The sequence below is a fragment of the Heloderma suspectum genome, chromosome 2, assembly GCF_057233095.1.
Source record: "Heloderma suspectum isolate Gila_16-S chromosome 2, 16-S_ref, whole genome shotgun sequence".
Lineage (NCBI taxonomy): Eukaryota > Metazoa > Chordata > Lepidosauria > Squamata > Helodermatidae > Heloderma > Heloderma suspectum.
Genome location: NC_139459.1, coordinates 337,237,823 through 337,254,584, shown reverse-complemented (window position 1 = coordinate 337,254,584; position 16,762 = coordinate 337,237,823). Strand labels below are relative to the sequence as shown.

General features: G+C 47.4%; 2 protein-coding genes across 4 annotated transcripts in view; both read left to right on the top strand.

Annotated features, from left to right (window-relative positions):
- The window catches only part of USP19 (ubiquitin specific peptidase 19), a 53,785-nt gene extending 44,951 nt beyond the window's left edge, over positions 1-8,834 (top strand). The window contains exon 25 of the mRNA XM_084840648.1: positions 8,754-8,834. Coding sequence (XP_084696774.1) covers positions 8,754-8,834 — 81 coding nt within the window. The remainder of the gene's footprint in view (positions 1-8,753) is intronic.
- Positions 8,754-16,762, top strand: part of LOC146355090 (sodium- and chloride-dependent creatine transporter 1-like) — a 28,647-nt gene continuing 20,638 nt past the window's right edge. For 2 of the 3 annotated variants that reach the window (XM_084840652.1, XM_084840654.1), the window contains exons 1-2: positions 10,012-10,313; positions 15,124-15,372. In XM_084840652.1, the coding sequence (XP_084696778.1) occupies positions 10,283-10,313; positions 15,124-15,372 (280 nt within the window). In that variant the 5' untranslated portion in view covers positions 10,012-10,282. Of the gene's footprint in view, positions 8,980-10,011; positions 10,314-15,123; positions 15,373-16,762 lie in introns of those variants that run through there. The other variant, XM_084840653.1, reaches the window with a different exon arrangement.

Here is a 16,762-nt window from a genome sequence, read left to right as displayed (position 1 = left end):
TCACAGTGTATAATAGCCCCATCTGTAACAAAGGTCTCTTTCCCATGTTTGTTAGTGAGATAATAGTCTGTACATGATGATAAAGTTTGCATGTGCCAAACTCAGTAGTTACTATGTCAGATAAAATGTTTGAAAACAGGCATTTTCTCTGGTGTTGTAACTACTGAGATTTATTTGGTGAGGTGGTTGTGGGAAACAACCACCTTATCTTAATAAGTGGGTGGGAATGGACACTAAATTGAAGTTTCCTCTTGAAACAAACCTGATTCAGACAGAACAAAAGAGGGTAGCTTAGATAGCAGCGGTCACTTGTCTTACCCTGTGTTTAAACAAAGAAAAGATAACAGTGCAGGGTTTCTTGCACATGTACACACAGAAAAGTCTCTAGAGCTGTGAAGATTTGACAAACCACCAAAAACGTTTCCCCCAATGATTCTCTGGCACTCTATACATCCTGCACTAACCAGGGAGCAAAGACAGGGAGAGCCTAAAGCGACTCTTGTGAGAGAACTTATGCCCTCTCCTGTCCCTTGTCCCGTAGCTAGCCTCACTTCATACTGTGAGAAGTGAGCTACTTAAAATGAGGCTTAATATTGGAAGTGGCTTTGATTCAGAATGAATGAGAGAAGCGCATGCACCCAGAGGGAAGAATCACATCTAAAATAGGAGGGGAGAGTAGCAATTGGAGAATAGAGAACGTGTGGGAGCTAGGAAAGAATGAGGACCTGGCTGTTAGTGAGGCTGTAAGTTAATGTAAAAATAATTGTCTGGATGTACAAGAGTAAGCCGCGGTGGCTTAGTGGTTAAGACGCTGAACTGCAGACTGGAAGGTCGGCAGGACAGCAGTTCGAGACCCGAGTGCCGCGTGACGGAGTGAGCTCCCGTCTTCAGTCCCAGCTCCTGCCAACCTAGCTGTTCGAAAGCAAGAAATAGCAAGTAGATAAATAGGTACTGCTTCGGCGGGAAAGGTAACAGCGTTCCGTGCACCTCGGTGTTCAGTCACGCCAGCCACATGACCACGGAAGCGTCTTCAGACAGCGCTGGCTCTTCGGCTTAGAAATGGGGATGAGCACCGCCCCCTGGAGTCAGACACGACTGGTTGGGGACACCTATTTTTTTTTTTTTTTACAAGAGTAAACCAGTGATGTTCAAAACATATGTGGGACCCTTCAAAGATGGCTGACAGACTTCCCTTGAAGATGGGTTGCCTGCTATTACCAATGACACTACAAGCAGGGAGCTGCAGGAGAGTGTTAGGTATGCTCTGGGTGCTTTCTCCATTTGCGTGGAAAAACAAGGAGGGCCAGCAGTCCTGGCAAGTGCCCTGTGTGAACTGAGGGCTAAGTGAGATGAGATGGTACAGTCTGGTTTTTAGAGCAAAAGAGGCATGTGGCTGAGGGGAGCTGAATCTTTTCTGTGTCTGCTGTTTGCCTCCCCATAGTTTCTGTCAACAAGTGTATTTCCCCCTAATCTCCAGCTAATGGAGCTCAAGAGAGAAAAGCACTTGGGGGACTGATGGTAAAGTGAGCCATGGGGGGGGAGCCTTAAAAATTGGACCCTCACTCTTGATTTTATACTTAATAAGACAAATGGGGCTGCCACCATCACAGCTAATTGTTGCCACAGTTTCCATGCACTGGTAACCTCCCAGTTAGGTTACAGGAACTTGCTCTGTGTGGGGCAGCCCTTGAATATGGTCTGGAGACTGTACCTATTGCAGAATGCACAGCCAGAGTGTTAATGGTGTGTCTGTAAGGGCCATAGTACACCGTTCTTTAAAGATCTGCAGTGGCTACCTATCAGTCAGTGGGCCCAGATACCTGAAATAATTTATTTCATTATATTTCTATACCACCCCATAGCCGAAGCTCTCTGCAGTTCACAAAAATTAACCATTAAAATACAATACACAAAATGCAAAAACATTTGCATAAAAACATAGATAACACATACACAGGCAACAAATATCTAAAAATGATTTTTAACAATCTGCCAAAGACTATCCAAGATGTAATTAAAACTCATTATATGCTGCTGAATACCTGGGAGAAGAGGGCAATTTTTACCTAGCACTGAAAAGATGACAGTGTTGGTGCTAGGCGGGCCTTGTTGGGGAGATCACTCCATAATTGGGGGGCCACCACCCAGAAGGCCCACTCGCTGCCCTCCAAGCCTCCCTTGGAGGAGGTACCCGGAGGAGGGCCTTGGATACTGAGCGTAGTGTACAGGTAAGTTCAAGTTGAGAGAGGCACTCCGCAGGGTATTGTGGTCCTGAGCTGTATAAGGCTGTATAGGTCAAAACCGGCACCTTGAATTGGGCTTGGAAACATACAGGCAGCCAGTACAAGTGGGTCATAATTGGCTTTATATGTTCGAACCTCCTCCCCCCCGTTATCAAAATGGCTGCTGCATTTTGCACAAGCTTCTGAACCATCTTCAAAGGCAGCCCCACATAGGGTGCATTGCAGTAATCTAACTTGGAGGTTACTAGAGCCTAGACAACTGAGACCAGGTTATCCCTGTCTAGATGGGGCTTAGCTGGGTCACCAGCTGAAGTTGGTAGAAGGCACTCCATGCCACTGAGGCTACTTGAGTCTCAAGTGACCGAGATGGCTCCAGGAGGACCCCCAAACTACAAATCTGCACCTTCAGGGGGAGTGCAACCCCATCCAGAAGAAGTTGAGCACCTACCATTTGGTCAACAGAACCACCCACCAACAGCATCGCAGTCTTGTCTGGATTGAGTTTCAGTTTATTAGCCCTTATCCAGTCCATTGTTGCAGCCAGGCACTGATTTAGCACATCCACAGCCTCACCTGAAGATGAAAAGGAGAAACAGAGCTGCATGTCACCAGCATACTGATGACAATGCACTCCAAAACTCCGGATGACCGCAGTCAATGGTTTCATGTAGATGTAGGTTTCATGTAGCCAATAAACTGAAACACAATCCAGACAAGACGGAGGTACTGTTAGTGGGTGGTTCGGCTAGGTGATATTCAACCTGTTCTGGAGGGGGTTGCACTCCTCCTAAAGGATCACGTTTGTAGTTTGGGGGTGCTCTTGGATCCAGAACTGTCACTTGGGGCACAGGTGAACTCAGTGGCACGGAGCACTTTTTATCAGCTTAGGCTGGTATACCAACCATGCCCTTATCTGAACAGAGATAGCCTAGCTACAGTTATCCATGCTCTGATAACTTCTCATCTGGACTACTGCAATGTGTTATACGTGGGGCTGCCTTTGAAAATGGTCCGGAAACTTGGTCCAAAATAGGGCAGCAAGATTGTTAACAGGGACTGGCCAGCGAGCTCATATTACACCAATACTTTTTCAGCTGCACTGGCTGCCAGTCCATTTCCAGGCCCGATTCAAAGTGCTGGTATTAACATTTAAAGCCCTTAAAGGCTTGGGGCCAGGTTATCTGAAGGATCGCCTCCCATATGTGCCTGCCTGGACCTTAAGATCTTCCTCAGCGGCCCTTCTCCATGAGCCCCTGCCAAAGGAAGAGAGGTGGGTGGCTGAGGAGGGCTTTTTCTGCTGTGGCACCCCAGCTCTGGAATGAGCTCCCTAGTGAGGTTCGCGTGGCACCTACATTGTATTCCTTTCGGCGCCAGGTGAAGACCTTTTTATTTTCCCAGGCATTTTAGCATTTTAGCTTTCTAGACTTTTGGCTTGCTGTTTTAAATCTGTATTTTAAACTCCTGCACTGCTGCTAGGTTTTATTGAGGTTGTATTGTTATATTGTGGTTTTAATGTACTATATATTTAAAATTCCTCTTCATGGATCAATGCCTTGTTGTGGCGAAGGGGCTTGCGTAACTCAGTGAAGCCATAAGCTATGCTGTGCAGGGCCACCCAAGACGGACAGGTCATGGTGGAGAGTTCTGACAAATGTGGTTCACTGGAGAAGGAAATGGCAACCCACTCTGGTGTTCTTGCCAAGAAAACCCCATGGAACGTATCACAAGGCTAAAAGAGATGACACTGGAAGATGAGCCCCTCAGGTCGGAAGGTGTCCAATATACTACTGGGGAAGAGCAGAGGGAATTTCCAAGTAGCGCCAGAAAGAGTGAAGCGGCTGGGCCAAAGCCGAAAGGACACTCAGCTGTGGATGTGTTTGGTGGTGAAAAGAAAATCTGATGCTGTAAAGAACAATATTGTTTAGGAACCTGGAATGTCAGATCAATGAATCAAGGTAAACTGGAGGTGGTCAAACATGAGATGACAAGATTGAACATCGACATCTTGAGAATCAGCAAACTAAAATGGACAAGCTTGGGCGAATTTAATTCAGGTGACCATTATATCTACTACTGTGGGCAAGAATCCCTTAGAAGAAATGGAGTAGCACTCATAGTCAACAAAAGGGTGGGAAAAGCAGTACTGGGGTACAATCTCAAAAACGATAGAATGATCTCAGTACGAATCCAAGGCAAACCATTCAACATCACAGTAATTCAAGTCTATGCCCCAACCACTGAGGCCGAAGAAGCTGAGGTTGATCAGTTCTATGAAGACCTACAACACCTTCTAGAACTAACACCAAAAAAAGATGTCCTTTTCATCACAGGGGATTGGAATGCTAAAGTAGGAAGTCAAGAAATCACCAGGATAACAGGCAAGCATGGCCTTGGTGTACAAAATGAAGCAGGACAAAGGCTAATAGAGTTTTGCCAAGAGAACACGCTGATCATAGCAAACACTCTTTTCCAACAGCACAAGAGGTGACTCTACACATGGACATCACCAGATGGTCAATATCGAAATCAGATTGATTATGTCCTTTGCAGCCAAAGATGGAGAAGTTCTAGACAGTCAGTCAAAACAAGACCTGGAGCTGACTGTGGCTCAGATCATGAGCTTCTTATTGCAAAATTTTGGCTTAAATTGAAGAATGTAGGGAAAACCACTAAACCATTCAGGTATGACCTAAATCATATCCCTTATGAATATACAGTGGAGGTGAGGAATAGATTTCAGGGATTAGACCTGATAGAGTGCCTGAGGAACGATGGACGGAGGTCCGTAACATTGTTCAGGAGGCAGCAACGAAATCCATCCCCAAGAAAAAGAAATGCAAGAAAGCAAAGTGGCTGTCTGATGAGGAAAGAAGGGAAAGCAAAAAGCAAGGGAGAAAGGGGAAGATATACCCAACTGAATGCAGAGTTCCAGAGAATAGCAAGGAGAGACAAGAAGGCCTTCTTAAATGAACAATGCAAAGAAATCGAGGACAACAATAGAATGGGAAAGACTAGAGATCTCTTCAAGAAAATCGGAGATATCAAGGGAACGTTTGTGCAAAGACAGGCATGATAAAGGACAAAGAAGGCAGGGACCTAACAGAAGCAGATGAGATTAAGAAGAGGTGGCAAGAATACACAGAAGAACTATACAGGAAAGATCTGAATGTCCCTGATAGCCATGATAGTGCGGTCACTGAACTTGAGCTGGACATCCTCGAGAGTGAAGTCAAGTGGGCCTTTGGAAGCATTACTAAAACAAAGCTAGCGGAGATGGCAGTATTCCAGCTGAGCTAATTAAAATCCTAAAAGATGATGCTGTTAAAGTGCTGCACTCAATATGCCAACAAATTTGGAACACTCTACAGTGGCCACAAGACTGGAAAAGGTCAGTTTACATTCCAATTCCAAAGAAGGGCAACGCCAAAGAGTGTTCAAACTACCGTACAATTGCGCTCATTTCACATGCCAGCAGGTGATGCTCAAAATCCTACAAGCTAGGCTTCAGCAGTATGTGAACCGAGAACTACCAGAAGTACAAGCGGGGTTTTGAAGGGGCAGAGGAACTAGAGATCAAATCGCCAACATTCGCTGGATCATGGAGAAAGCAAGAGAATTCCAGAAAAATGTCTGTTTCTGCTTAATTGGCTATGCTAAAGCCTTTGGTTGTGTGGATCACAACAAATTGTGGCAAATTCTTAAAGAGATGGGAGTACCAGACCACCTTACCTGTCTCCTGAGAAACCTGTACGAGGGTCAAGAAGCAACAGTAAGAACCGGACATGGAACAACTGATTGGTTCCAAATTGGGAAAGGAATACGACAAGGCTGTATATTGTCGCCCTGCTTATTTAACTTAGATGCAGAGTACATCATGAGAAACACCGGGTTGGATGAATCACAGGTCGGAATTAAGATTGCCGGGAGAATTATCAACAACCTCAGATACGCAGACGATACCACCCTAATGGCAGAAAGCGAAGAGGATCTAAAGAGCCTCTTGTTGAGGGTGAAAGTGGAGAGTGCAAAAGCTGGTTTGAAACTCAACATTAAAAAAACGAAGATCATGGCATCTGGCCCCATCACTTCCTGGCATATAGAAGGGGAAGAAATGGCAGCAGTGACAGATTTTATTTTTTGGGGCTCCAAGATCACCGCAGACGGTGACTGTAGCCATGAAATTAAAAGTCGCTTGCTCCTTGGGAGGAAAGCTATGGCAAACCTAGACAGCATAGTAAGAAGCAGAGACATCACCTTGCCGACAAAGGTTCGTATAATCAAAGCTATGGTTTTCCCAGTAGCAACGTATGGCTGTGAGAGCTAGACTATAAGGAAGGCTGAGTGCCGAAGAATTGATGCTTTCGAACTGTGGTGCTGGAGAAGACGTTTACAAGTCCCCTGGACTACAAGGAGGTCAAATCAGTCAATCCTAAAGGAAATCAACCCTGAGCTCATTGGAAGGACAGATACTGAAGCTGAAGCTCAAATATTTTGGCCACCTAATGCGAAGAGAAAACTCTCTGGAAAAAATCCTGATGCTGGGAAAGATTGAAGGCAAAAGGAGAAGGGGACGGCAGAGGATGGCTAGATAGATGGCTAGATAGCATCACCGATGCAATGAATATGGACTTGAGCACACTCCGGGAGAGAGCGGAGGACAGGAAGGCCTGGCGTGCTATGGTCCATGGGGTTATGAAGAGTCGGATACAACTTAACGACTGAGCAACAACAACAAATATTTTAAATTGTTTTATTGTGTGCCATTTGGTTTTAATTTTTGTGAACCGCCCAGAGAGCTTCGGCTATTGGGCGGTATATAAATAAATAAATAAATAAATAAATAAATGTTGAATAGCATGGGGGACAAATCCAACCCCTGCAGAGCCCCATACTGGAGCATCCATGGGGCTGAGCAATATTCCCCAGGCACCTGGAGCTGGTCATCCAAATCAGAGCGAGACCACTGCAGTGCAGTGCCTCCCACTCCCATCTCAGACAGTTGTCCCAGAAGGATACCATGGTCAATATCAAAAGCCACTGAGAGATCAAGGAGAATCAACAAGGTCCTCCCCGTCTTTCTCCTGACATAGATCATCATACAGGTTGACCAAGGCTGTTTCTGTGCCAAAACCCAGCCTGAACCCTGACTGAAATGGATCTAGATAATCAAGTCTCATCCAAGAGTGTTTGAAGCTAGTTGGCAACCACCCGCTCAAGAACCTTGCCCAGGGAAGGAACATTTGCCACTGGCCTAAAATTATTAAGATTTTCTGGGTCCAGGGAGGGTTTCTTCAGCAGGCGACGACCTGACCATGACAAAGGGACTGAAGCGAAGTCCCCCACCTTTCCCCATATAATCTGGGCTTAGTGGTCTACTGGGGCCTTCTGAGGGTGCTATCTCTGACATAGGATTAAAAAATCTATGATTGATCAGAGGGTCTTTTCAGCAATAGCATCCCAGTTGTGGCATTCTCTTCCTTCTGAGCTCTGATTGGCTCCTACATTATATACCTCTCTGGACAACTGAAAGCTTTGGGTAATTACTGTAGTCTGATTTTGTTTTAAATTGTATTTGTTGTTGTGACCTGCCCCAAGATCACAGGTGAGGAATATCAATTTCTGTAAATAAATAGGCCGTGAATGTGTGCCTCAGAACACTTCCCAGAATCCACTGCAATACATGGGTTCCTCAGCTGGTGAGTTGATGCAGAAAGGGATCCCTAAAGCTGGAGTGTTTGAAAGCTGCTGAGCTATGCTATTTGTGGCGGTGTCAAGACCTTCGGCCTTGCCTTGGATTCTCACACGTCTATCTGGCTGGGTGAAGATACAATATGTTTCCTGTTGAGGAGCTGGGCCCAGAAGCATCCTTGGCCTCTTTTCACATCACAAAGGGATCCGCCTGAGGCCTGCCTCCCCCTGATGTTCTGAGGCATTCACCCTCACTCCCCAGCCTAGAAAAGGGGCCCTGTGTTTGCCCTGTGAGTGGCCGCTGTCTGCCATATGGAGACTTAACTGTGGCATGGGATTGTTTGCTCCCTGGACACCATGGCAACAGGGCAGGCTGTCCATGGGAATGTGTTCCTGATCTCAATTCTCATGAGCCTGGGGGGAGGAAATGTTGCCCAGACTGACAAGAGAAGGAGGGAAGTAGCGGGCTTTATCACATATATACAGGAAGCTGCAATAGCAATAGTATTTATATACTATGTATTGGTAGTATTTATACTTCCCTCTCAGTGCTAAAAAAAAGAAAAAGAAAAAAGCTTTGCATACATTTTCTTAGTCTTTACAACTGCCTTGGAGGGTAGGTCAGTATTATTTCTATATATTTGATAGGGGGACAAGACTAAACATCTGTTCTAAACATTCCTAAGAACACTCAGGAAATCAATGGTTGAGCTTGCTGAGACACCAGAGGATTGCAGCTCATGAGTTTCACTGGGATGTCTCTGGGCCCATTTCAGAGGAGGTATTTTGGTTCAATCTTTCTACTGTGTTCACTTGTTGCAGATACAAACTGCCCCCAACATCACTGGGCTCAGGAAGGCCTTCCTCAACCACCATGGACTATACATGTTCTGTCAAGTATGAACAGAAAGAATTTAGCTTTTGAGAAACTCAACTTCCCATTACAAAAATGCAAGCAAGTAGACCTCATAACTGCTGGCAGATGTTTGAAACTGCAAGGCATTTATCAAGAGCTCGGAAAACCCTTGGGCCCATGGGCAATGTAAATGTAAGTAAGTGAAACTTCATTGCATATAGCCGAAGGCTTTTGCAAGAACTCTGATTCTTGGGTTCACTTCCCTGGGCACCTCCAGGTAAGGCTGGAAAAACCCTGGAGAGCCACTGCCACTGCCACCGTCAACTATACTGAGCTAAATGGGCCAAATGATCTGACTCAGTCTAAAGCAGCTTCCTATATTCCTAAAAGTAGGCTTAAGTTACAAGAAAGTAGACCTTGGCAAAACTTTAGAAAATACAGTTTGCTTCAAGAGCAGTTCAGGAGTTGAGCTGTTTAGGACGTTTATGAAAACCCAGTGGAGGCTGGTGGCTCCAATTTCGGTGGGGCTGTGAATGCATCCTGGGTTTCAGTCAGAACCAGCCAGAACTCTAAAGGAGCTACACAAGGTGCTGAACCAACAGCCTCACCGAAACCGGAGACACCAGCCTCTACTCTGAAAACTTCCCAGCAGTGGAAATCTTTCAAGGAAAGTTTAGGCAGGCATCTATTAAGGATGCTTTCATTATGTGAGACATCCTAAGAGACACCAAAAGAAAAAGAAAAAAGGTTGGGGGACGTTCAAAAACAGTTTCTGTTATGATTTCAAATTTATTTATTTTGTACAAATTATATATGATATCGTGTCCCAGGAAAGGGTTGACGCAGATCATTCATCAAGTCCCTTCCTGCTCAAAGCCTATTTTCACTTTCTTTTCATTTCCTGAGCGGCAGACAGATCCTTGCTAGGAGATGAAGAACTCGCAGGCTGCCCTGCTGCCGCTTCACAGCCTTTCTTGTTTCGCTCTTGCGTTAAGGGTGCCGAGACCTTAGCCTCTGGCTGCCGAGAAGCTGCCGAGCCCGCTATGCACCTGCCCGTCTCCGTCCTCCAGCATCTCCATGGTACCCAGCAGCAAGGTGGACTCTCATTCCCAGAATGCAGCTGGCAAGCCTGGCGTCAGGAGAAGTGGCCAATGAGGCGCAAGCTGGGCGGGGAAACAGGAGCAGATGCCGTTGCCTTTCTCCGTCCCTTCTCCTCCGAGCGACAGAGCTCGGTGCCAGAGCTGAGCGATGGAGCATCTGCTCGGCCCGGTCCGTGCTGCCTGGTTTTGAGCTCAAGGCCCTGCCCAGGCTCTCGCCCACTGCCCATTTCCCTGGTGTAAATCCCCATCAATGAGGTTCTTCCGTCTCACCTTCAAGTGCTTTGTGGATTGCTTCTGAGGCTGCCCCCCGATCCCCTCCCAGACCCGGAGCCAGCTTCCCGACCCAACACCCGTCTCAGTCTTCTGCCACGGAGCCCTGCCGCCAGCCTAGTGCCATGGCTCCAGTGCCCACCGAAGCATGCGCAGGTAAGGTGCCACCTTGGCGTCTCCCAGGAAAGAAGTGATGCTGCGATGACTTCGGGGCGGGGGAGGAGTGGGGTTCTGTCCTGTCCATCTTGTTCCTGCTGTGGCGGGTTCAGGTAAGCGGCAGTGCTGTGTACTGTGCATGCAGCAACAGTATCTTACCTCCAGCGGGTCCTGAGATGCATACAAAGTCGCACCCTTGTCACTCTGTGTGTGCCCACACAAGTGCGATCAGGTGAGTAGTAATGCCAGCTCTTGGCCTGGGTGAAAAGTTCGTGCAACAGCCTCCACCCCTTCCAAATGCTGCCTCCATGATGCCTCCTGGGATTGATTGGTTCAAGCAGCTGGGCTAGCAACCCTTCCCACTTTCGTCTCCCTCAGCGTGCCCGGAGGACGCCCTGTGTCTGTCTCTGATTGCTAGTCTTCTGTTCACTGCTTTCCAATGCCAGGATGTCTGGTGCTTCCTCTCTTTTCACTCTACACTCACCGTTGTGCTGGTTGCACGTACTTACTTAGCCATCGTGTACTTTCAAAGTTCCTCAAATGCGGTTACAGCATGATTCTTTTCCTGTCGACTTTTCTGAGGCAGGGCCGGCAGATCTGATGTGGCTGTTGAATGCAGAATTGAGGGCGGCAGGGGTGGGGGTTTTTACTCCAGGCTCATTCATCTGGAGCCAACAGGGTGTGAGCTCCGTGTACGTGGCACCAGTGTGCCAGGGCACTGCTCTGGCTCTCCTGGGCGCTGCATGCTCAAATGCCTGAAGCAGCTGGCAGTGCCCTGACAGTACAGGCTGGTTCTTCCAAGATGCATGGATCTAGGAAAGGAGAGAACTTGGAGGGTTCTGTTCTGTGCATCAGTCCCTTATAAGGCAACAATTCAGCAGAAGGTGGGCGGGAGGGGGGAAGAGACAGAGTAGAATTGTCTCAAGTATGCTACCATCATCCTCCAACCACCTTCCCCTGCCTCCTCTGCCCCCACCCCCCGCCAATTCTTTTCCTGAGGAACATATGTGCTCCTACTGGTATTGCCTGGTAGAAGGTCCATGAGAAGCGCCAGCCAAATGACTGATCCACACATGGGTGGTGGGGGTGTCCACCAGCCTCAGCCCCACAAGTGTGGATTAGCTCGGTCACATGCCAGGGCCTTGGCGGCATGTTGGCTGTGGGGGGAGGGGAGCCAGACGAGGAAAGGGGGCTTTGTGTCTGGACTGTTGTGCAGCTTTGCTCTGCCCGCAACTCTTGCTGTCTTTGTGTCTGTCCAAAGTGGGGCATTTCCCTGGGTTTCGCTGAGGCTCCTCAGCACAAAGGCGATTTGCAGGGCTCCTCTGGGGTGAGGTGTTCCTCTTGATGGGTTAGGAATGTAGATGAGGAGGAGGTTGGGGTGGGGTGGGGGCTGGTAATGGCAAGAGGCAATGTCCCTCTGGGCTCGCTGCAGCTTGGGATGTTTCTTAAAAAAACCGTCCAGAGGCTGCATTTTGCTCTTTGCTTTGTGTCTGGCGTGGCACTCTCTTTGCTGGATAAGGAAGGGGTGGGGACTATGTTGGTCTTTATATTAGGGGTTTTGAAAGAAAAAGAGCTTGAATGAGGGAGAGCGGACCTCAGATCCCATCCCCAGTGCGTTGTGGGGGGGATCACAAACCACCATGTGTGTGCAACAGTCGTGTGGCTGTGTGTGCAAGTCCATTGTGAGCGTGGCTACTGCTGTGAGTTTGTGTGACTGTGTGTGTGTATATATATGAGTGTGTGGATTCAGCATCGCTGCCTAGTGGGTGACTCACCACCCTGCATTGTGACGTGGAAACTAGGACTCCAGAATGAGAGAGGGTGGTGTGTGTGTGCGCGTGCATGCATGCGCACGCACGCATGTGTGTGTGTTTAAGAGTATGCTTATTATATAAAAGGTAGCCTGGAAAATTCAATTCCTGTGTTTCTCGGGTCGCCGAAGTGTTTCTGAAGTACATGGCAGTCAAAGAAATGGAAAGTGGGCTTGAAACAGCTGTGATGCCAAGCAGGTTCCCTGGCAGGCACTTAGGCATTGATTTTTGCCTGGGAGAGTGCCACTCCTGTCCCAGCAGGGAAACAAAAGAGTACAGAGCAAGCCTATAGCATCGGAGAGTCCAGTGTGATCTTTTTTCTCTCTCTCCCCTCCTCCTCTCTCTCACACACACACAAACTTCTTTTTCTTCACTAACCTGAAGCCCCTTCAGCCACAAGCTTCCTTCTCTGAACACTGGGGAAGGGAAGAAATGAGTGACATCCTCCTAACACCTCATAAACCGATCATATCCTTGTACTCTGTGTTCCCTAATCTGGGATTGCTACCACACTTCCCTGGTTTCATACAGACAACTACTAAAACAGATTAGAATCCCTGCATCAGGGACAGGCAGACTTCAGGCTTGCAGTATCTACCTTGTTTTAGAACCCGTCTCCCCCTCCTGAGATCCACCAACCAGAGCCCAGGTCCAAAATGGTGGTGCAGGTAGGCAGACATTCATTAAGAAATAAGGAACAGGGTGCCTCTGAGCACATGCTCAGCCCAGGAATTTGGTATCAGTACCAGAACCAAGCTCACAAGTCCTTTCACACAAAAATCCACTCCTAGTTTTCCCTCAAGTGTTCTTTTTCAGCAGCATTATTTAGGGAGGGGGAAAACCTTTTTGCTGTTGCTGTTGTTAGAAAACTGAGTCAGAAACCTGTGTCAATCTACTACAAGTCACCCAAAGATCTAGCAGCAGATCCCAGTGTACCTTTTGCCCCACCCTTGCCTTACATCTCGTGTAATATTGAAATGAGGTGGGGGGAGGAATCCACCCCTTTACCATGCTTTAACCAGTCTGATTATGAGCACCACAGAGTAATTGGAGTAGGTCCAGGCAATGGAACCTGGTAGTTCCAATTTGGGTGGGTCTGTAAGTCCATTCTGGGTTTTAGTCAGAACCAGTCAGAACTCTAAAGAAGCTATCCAAGGTGCTGATCAGCAGCTTGGATAGCTCCTTTAGGGTTCTGGCTGGTTCTGACTAAAACCTTGGATAGCTTTTTTTAGAGTTCTGGCTGGTTCTGACTAAAACCTGGAATGGATTTACTGCCCCACCAAAACCAGAGCTACTGCCCTCCACTGGGTCCAGCCCAACTGCATAAACATTCCAAGTGCTCACATGGGGTATAACGTTTTTAGAGAAAGCCTAAGAAGACCTATTCTATGGTGTGGTGGACCTAGTAGATGCAGAGTGATGCACATCTGCCAAGAAATGTTGGGCTGCAGACAGAAAATCCAAATGACACCCCCCAAAATTATAACTGTATCAACTCCATCTGATACGGCGGCTGCGCCCCTTCCTTCCCGACCATCTACTCCCATCGGTAGTGCATGCCCTGGTCTCCTCTCGTTTAGACTACTGTGATGCGCTCTACGTGGGGTTACCCCTGAAGTCGGTTCGGAAGCTGCAGCTGGGACAGAACGCGGCGGCTCGCCTGATTAAAGGCAGCCGCCGGCGAGATCACATCACTCCGGTGCTGAAGGAGTTGCATTGGTTACCAGTTGTTTTCTGGGCCACATTCAGGGTGTTGGTTTTGACCTTTAAAACCGTATATAGTTCTGGCCCAGCCTATCTTAAGGAGCGCCTCCAGCAACACCAGACAGGCCGCTTAACAAGATCAGCCTCGGATGGCCTTCTCTCTGTCCCATCAGCCAGGACAGCTAGACTGGTGGGGATGAGGGAGAGGGCCTTTTCTGTGGTGGCCCCCACTCTGTGGAACTCCCTCCCTAGGGAACTCCGCCGTGCCCCCTCTTTAATGAGCTTCCGCCGTGCATTAAAAACGTGGTTGTTCAGGCAGGCATTTGGGGTGGGCTAGGGTATTTTAGAAAACGTTTTTATTGTAGAATTTTATTGTTTTAAACTGTTTTATTATATGCTGTACATCGCCCAGAGTGGCTGGGTGACCAGCCAGATGGGCAATTAATAAATTAAATAAATAAATAAATAAACGCTAAAATGACAATTTTCTCTCTTTTAATATTACCAAAAATCTGCTGCCCCGCGGTAGGCCACATCACCCTGCCTAGAGATGTCAGAGCTGCCCAGAATCCTTTGCAACATCATGAAGGATATTGTTCGTGGTTCATCTCTAAGCTCCCATGCAGCTGCCACCAATGAAGCAGTCTGAGAGGCATGCCCCAGAGGCCTTTGCAACACTGCAGAAGAAGCTGGGGCATAAATCTCAGCTCTTGCACATCTCTGAAGGCTGCTGTTCCTAAGATAAGAGTTATGCTCCACCCAGGTGATACTACAAGCGATCTTGGGACAGCCCAGATCATCCACTGCAGCCATCTGAGTCAACAAAATGTCATGGGCTGGTTCTGTTGAAGGGCATTAAGGGATTCCTAATCCATATTAAGTGATTTTGCACTTGACTCTTGGGAAAGGGTGAATTTTTATTGATCATTAGACCCCCTCCTCCTCCCTAAAGCATCTCTTCCAAGGAAAAAAATACTACCTATCATTTGTACAATTAAGAAAAATGTAACTTATGGCCTGTGGACCTACATGCTTTCAGGTGACTCTTCAACACCGCAGCTTTAATTTCTTTAAGTTTCTTGTCCTGTTCATGGAAGAGACAAATCTAGAAATGGGATGGCAAAAAGGAGAAGATCAATATTAAGGAGATGAGTAAAAAATAAATCCAAATTCATTTCCCGTTTCAGCTCTCCAGATATCTCTGCAGCAATAGATCAAGATTTTGTTCAACAACTGACTTGGCCCCCCTAGACCCCAATTCAGTTTTGGCTAACACCTTGTCTTTGTCTCCACAGAGGGCAGTGGGTGCTCAGAGGTGGCCGAGGCAGAGAGTGCCGAGCCGATCGGTGGCACAGGGGAATCCACCCTTGAGGAGAGAGCCATCACTGCCCCTCTGGTGGTACCCATGGGCCCCACGAAGCTGCCCTTTCCTGAGCGGGAGACCTGGACCCGGCAGATGGATTTCATCATGTCTTGTGTGGGCTTTGCTGTAGGGCTGGGCAATGTCTGGCGCTTTCCCTACCTCTGCTACAAAAATGGAGGAGGTGAGAGGGTGGCCATGGGGAATGGGGCTTTGGGGTTGTGGGTCAAGTGAGATGTAGTGGCTGTGGGTGTGTTTTCTTGAAGAGATCAATGCTAGGGCACAGGAGCTGAGGAATGGGGCCCAATGGGGTGGAAAGGATCCAGCTCACCTTAAGGAAGACCCCTCCCTAAAACTGGACACCTTTGGTGGAGGCAAAGAATTCTAATCCAGAACTGACCCATGGTGGTTGTGTGTTTGGAGGTCAAGGGAAGCTTCTGTTTACTTTTAAGGAGCAAGTCATGGCAGGACCTCGTGGACCTTTGATCCTGATGCCTCTTTCCAATACAGCCTTCCCCAACCTGGTATACTCCAGATGTTATAGACTTCAACTCCCATCAGCCCCAGCCAGCATGGCCAATGGTCAGGAATCCTGGCAGTTGTGGACCAAAATATCTGGAGTGCAACAGGTTGGGGAAAGCTGCTCCGATACCCATCCCTTTTAACAACTGCAGTACTACCTGACCTTGTTGGTTATTCCTCCAGTCACAATATGAAGTTCCCTATTCTGATGCATTGTGGGTAGGTTCTGGTCTCCTCTCGTCAAGTTGGGAATACAGTCAACCCTTTTTTCCCAAGTGGTAAGACTTTCCACAATGAGCTATGCAAATATGGGTGGAGCCAGGCAGTAGTATCTGTGCAGGTGGTGCCATGAATTTTACCACAGACTTAAAGCTTGATTAGGTGTCTGTGGAAGGAGTGGCATGGCAACATTCACTCCTCCTGTAAAGTTGTTACAGCCTATCAGCTCTGTACCTAGTTGTACAGTTAGTGTGGTAAATTACCACTTGGTAAATGATGATTTGCTTCATCCCTGTGTCTAGCTATTCCTTGTACCTTTTGCAGCTACAAGGTCTTACAACCATAACTCAAATGAGACACTGAGTGTGTAATTTCAAAAATGAAGAGCTGATGAAGCTCAAACAAGTACAGCTGGAGACAGAGAATAGTTTTTGAAAGATGGAAGTGGCTTTGTTTCCAACATTCTTTTGTTCCACTGTCACCTCTGGTTAAACACATTTTGGAAGCAATTAAAAAAACCCCTCTGCAGAACCTGTTTATTAGAGACGAAAGCAGGACAAGCATTGATACTTCGAGCAACTCTACCTCTTTCAAATTGCTTTTAACTCTCCAAACGAAAACAATTCCCTGGCTCTAGCCTAGCATCCCTCTGTTCTGGAGAACCTTTGATCTCATCCCAGGTGGATAGGGATTGCTTGTGTCTACCCAATAGAGAGGGAACAAAGCTCTGCACATGCACTGAGGCAGCATTCTGTATTGTTGATCTGCTTCTTGCAGAGCTTAAGCCCTGTCATTGACAATAGATTCCAGACTGAACCTTTCAAAATTTAAAT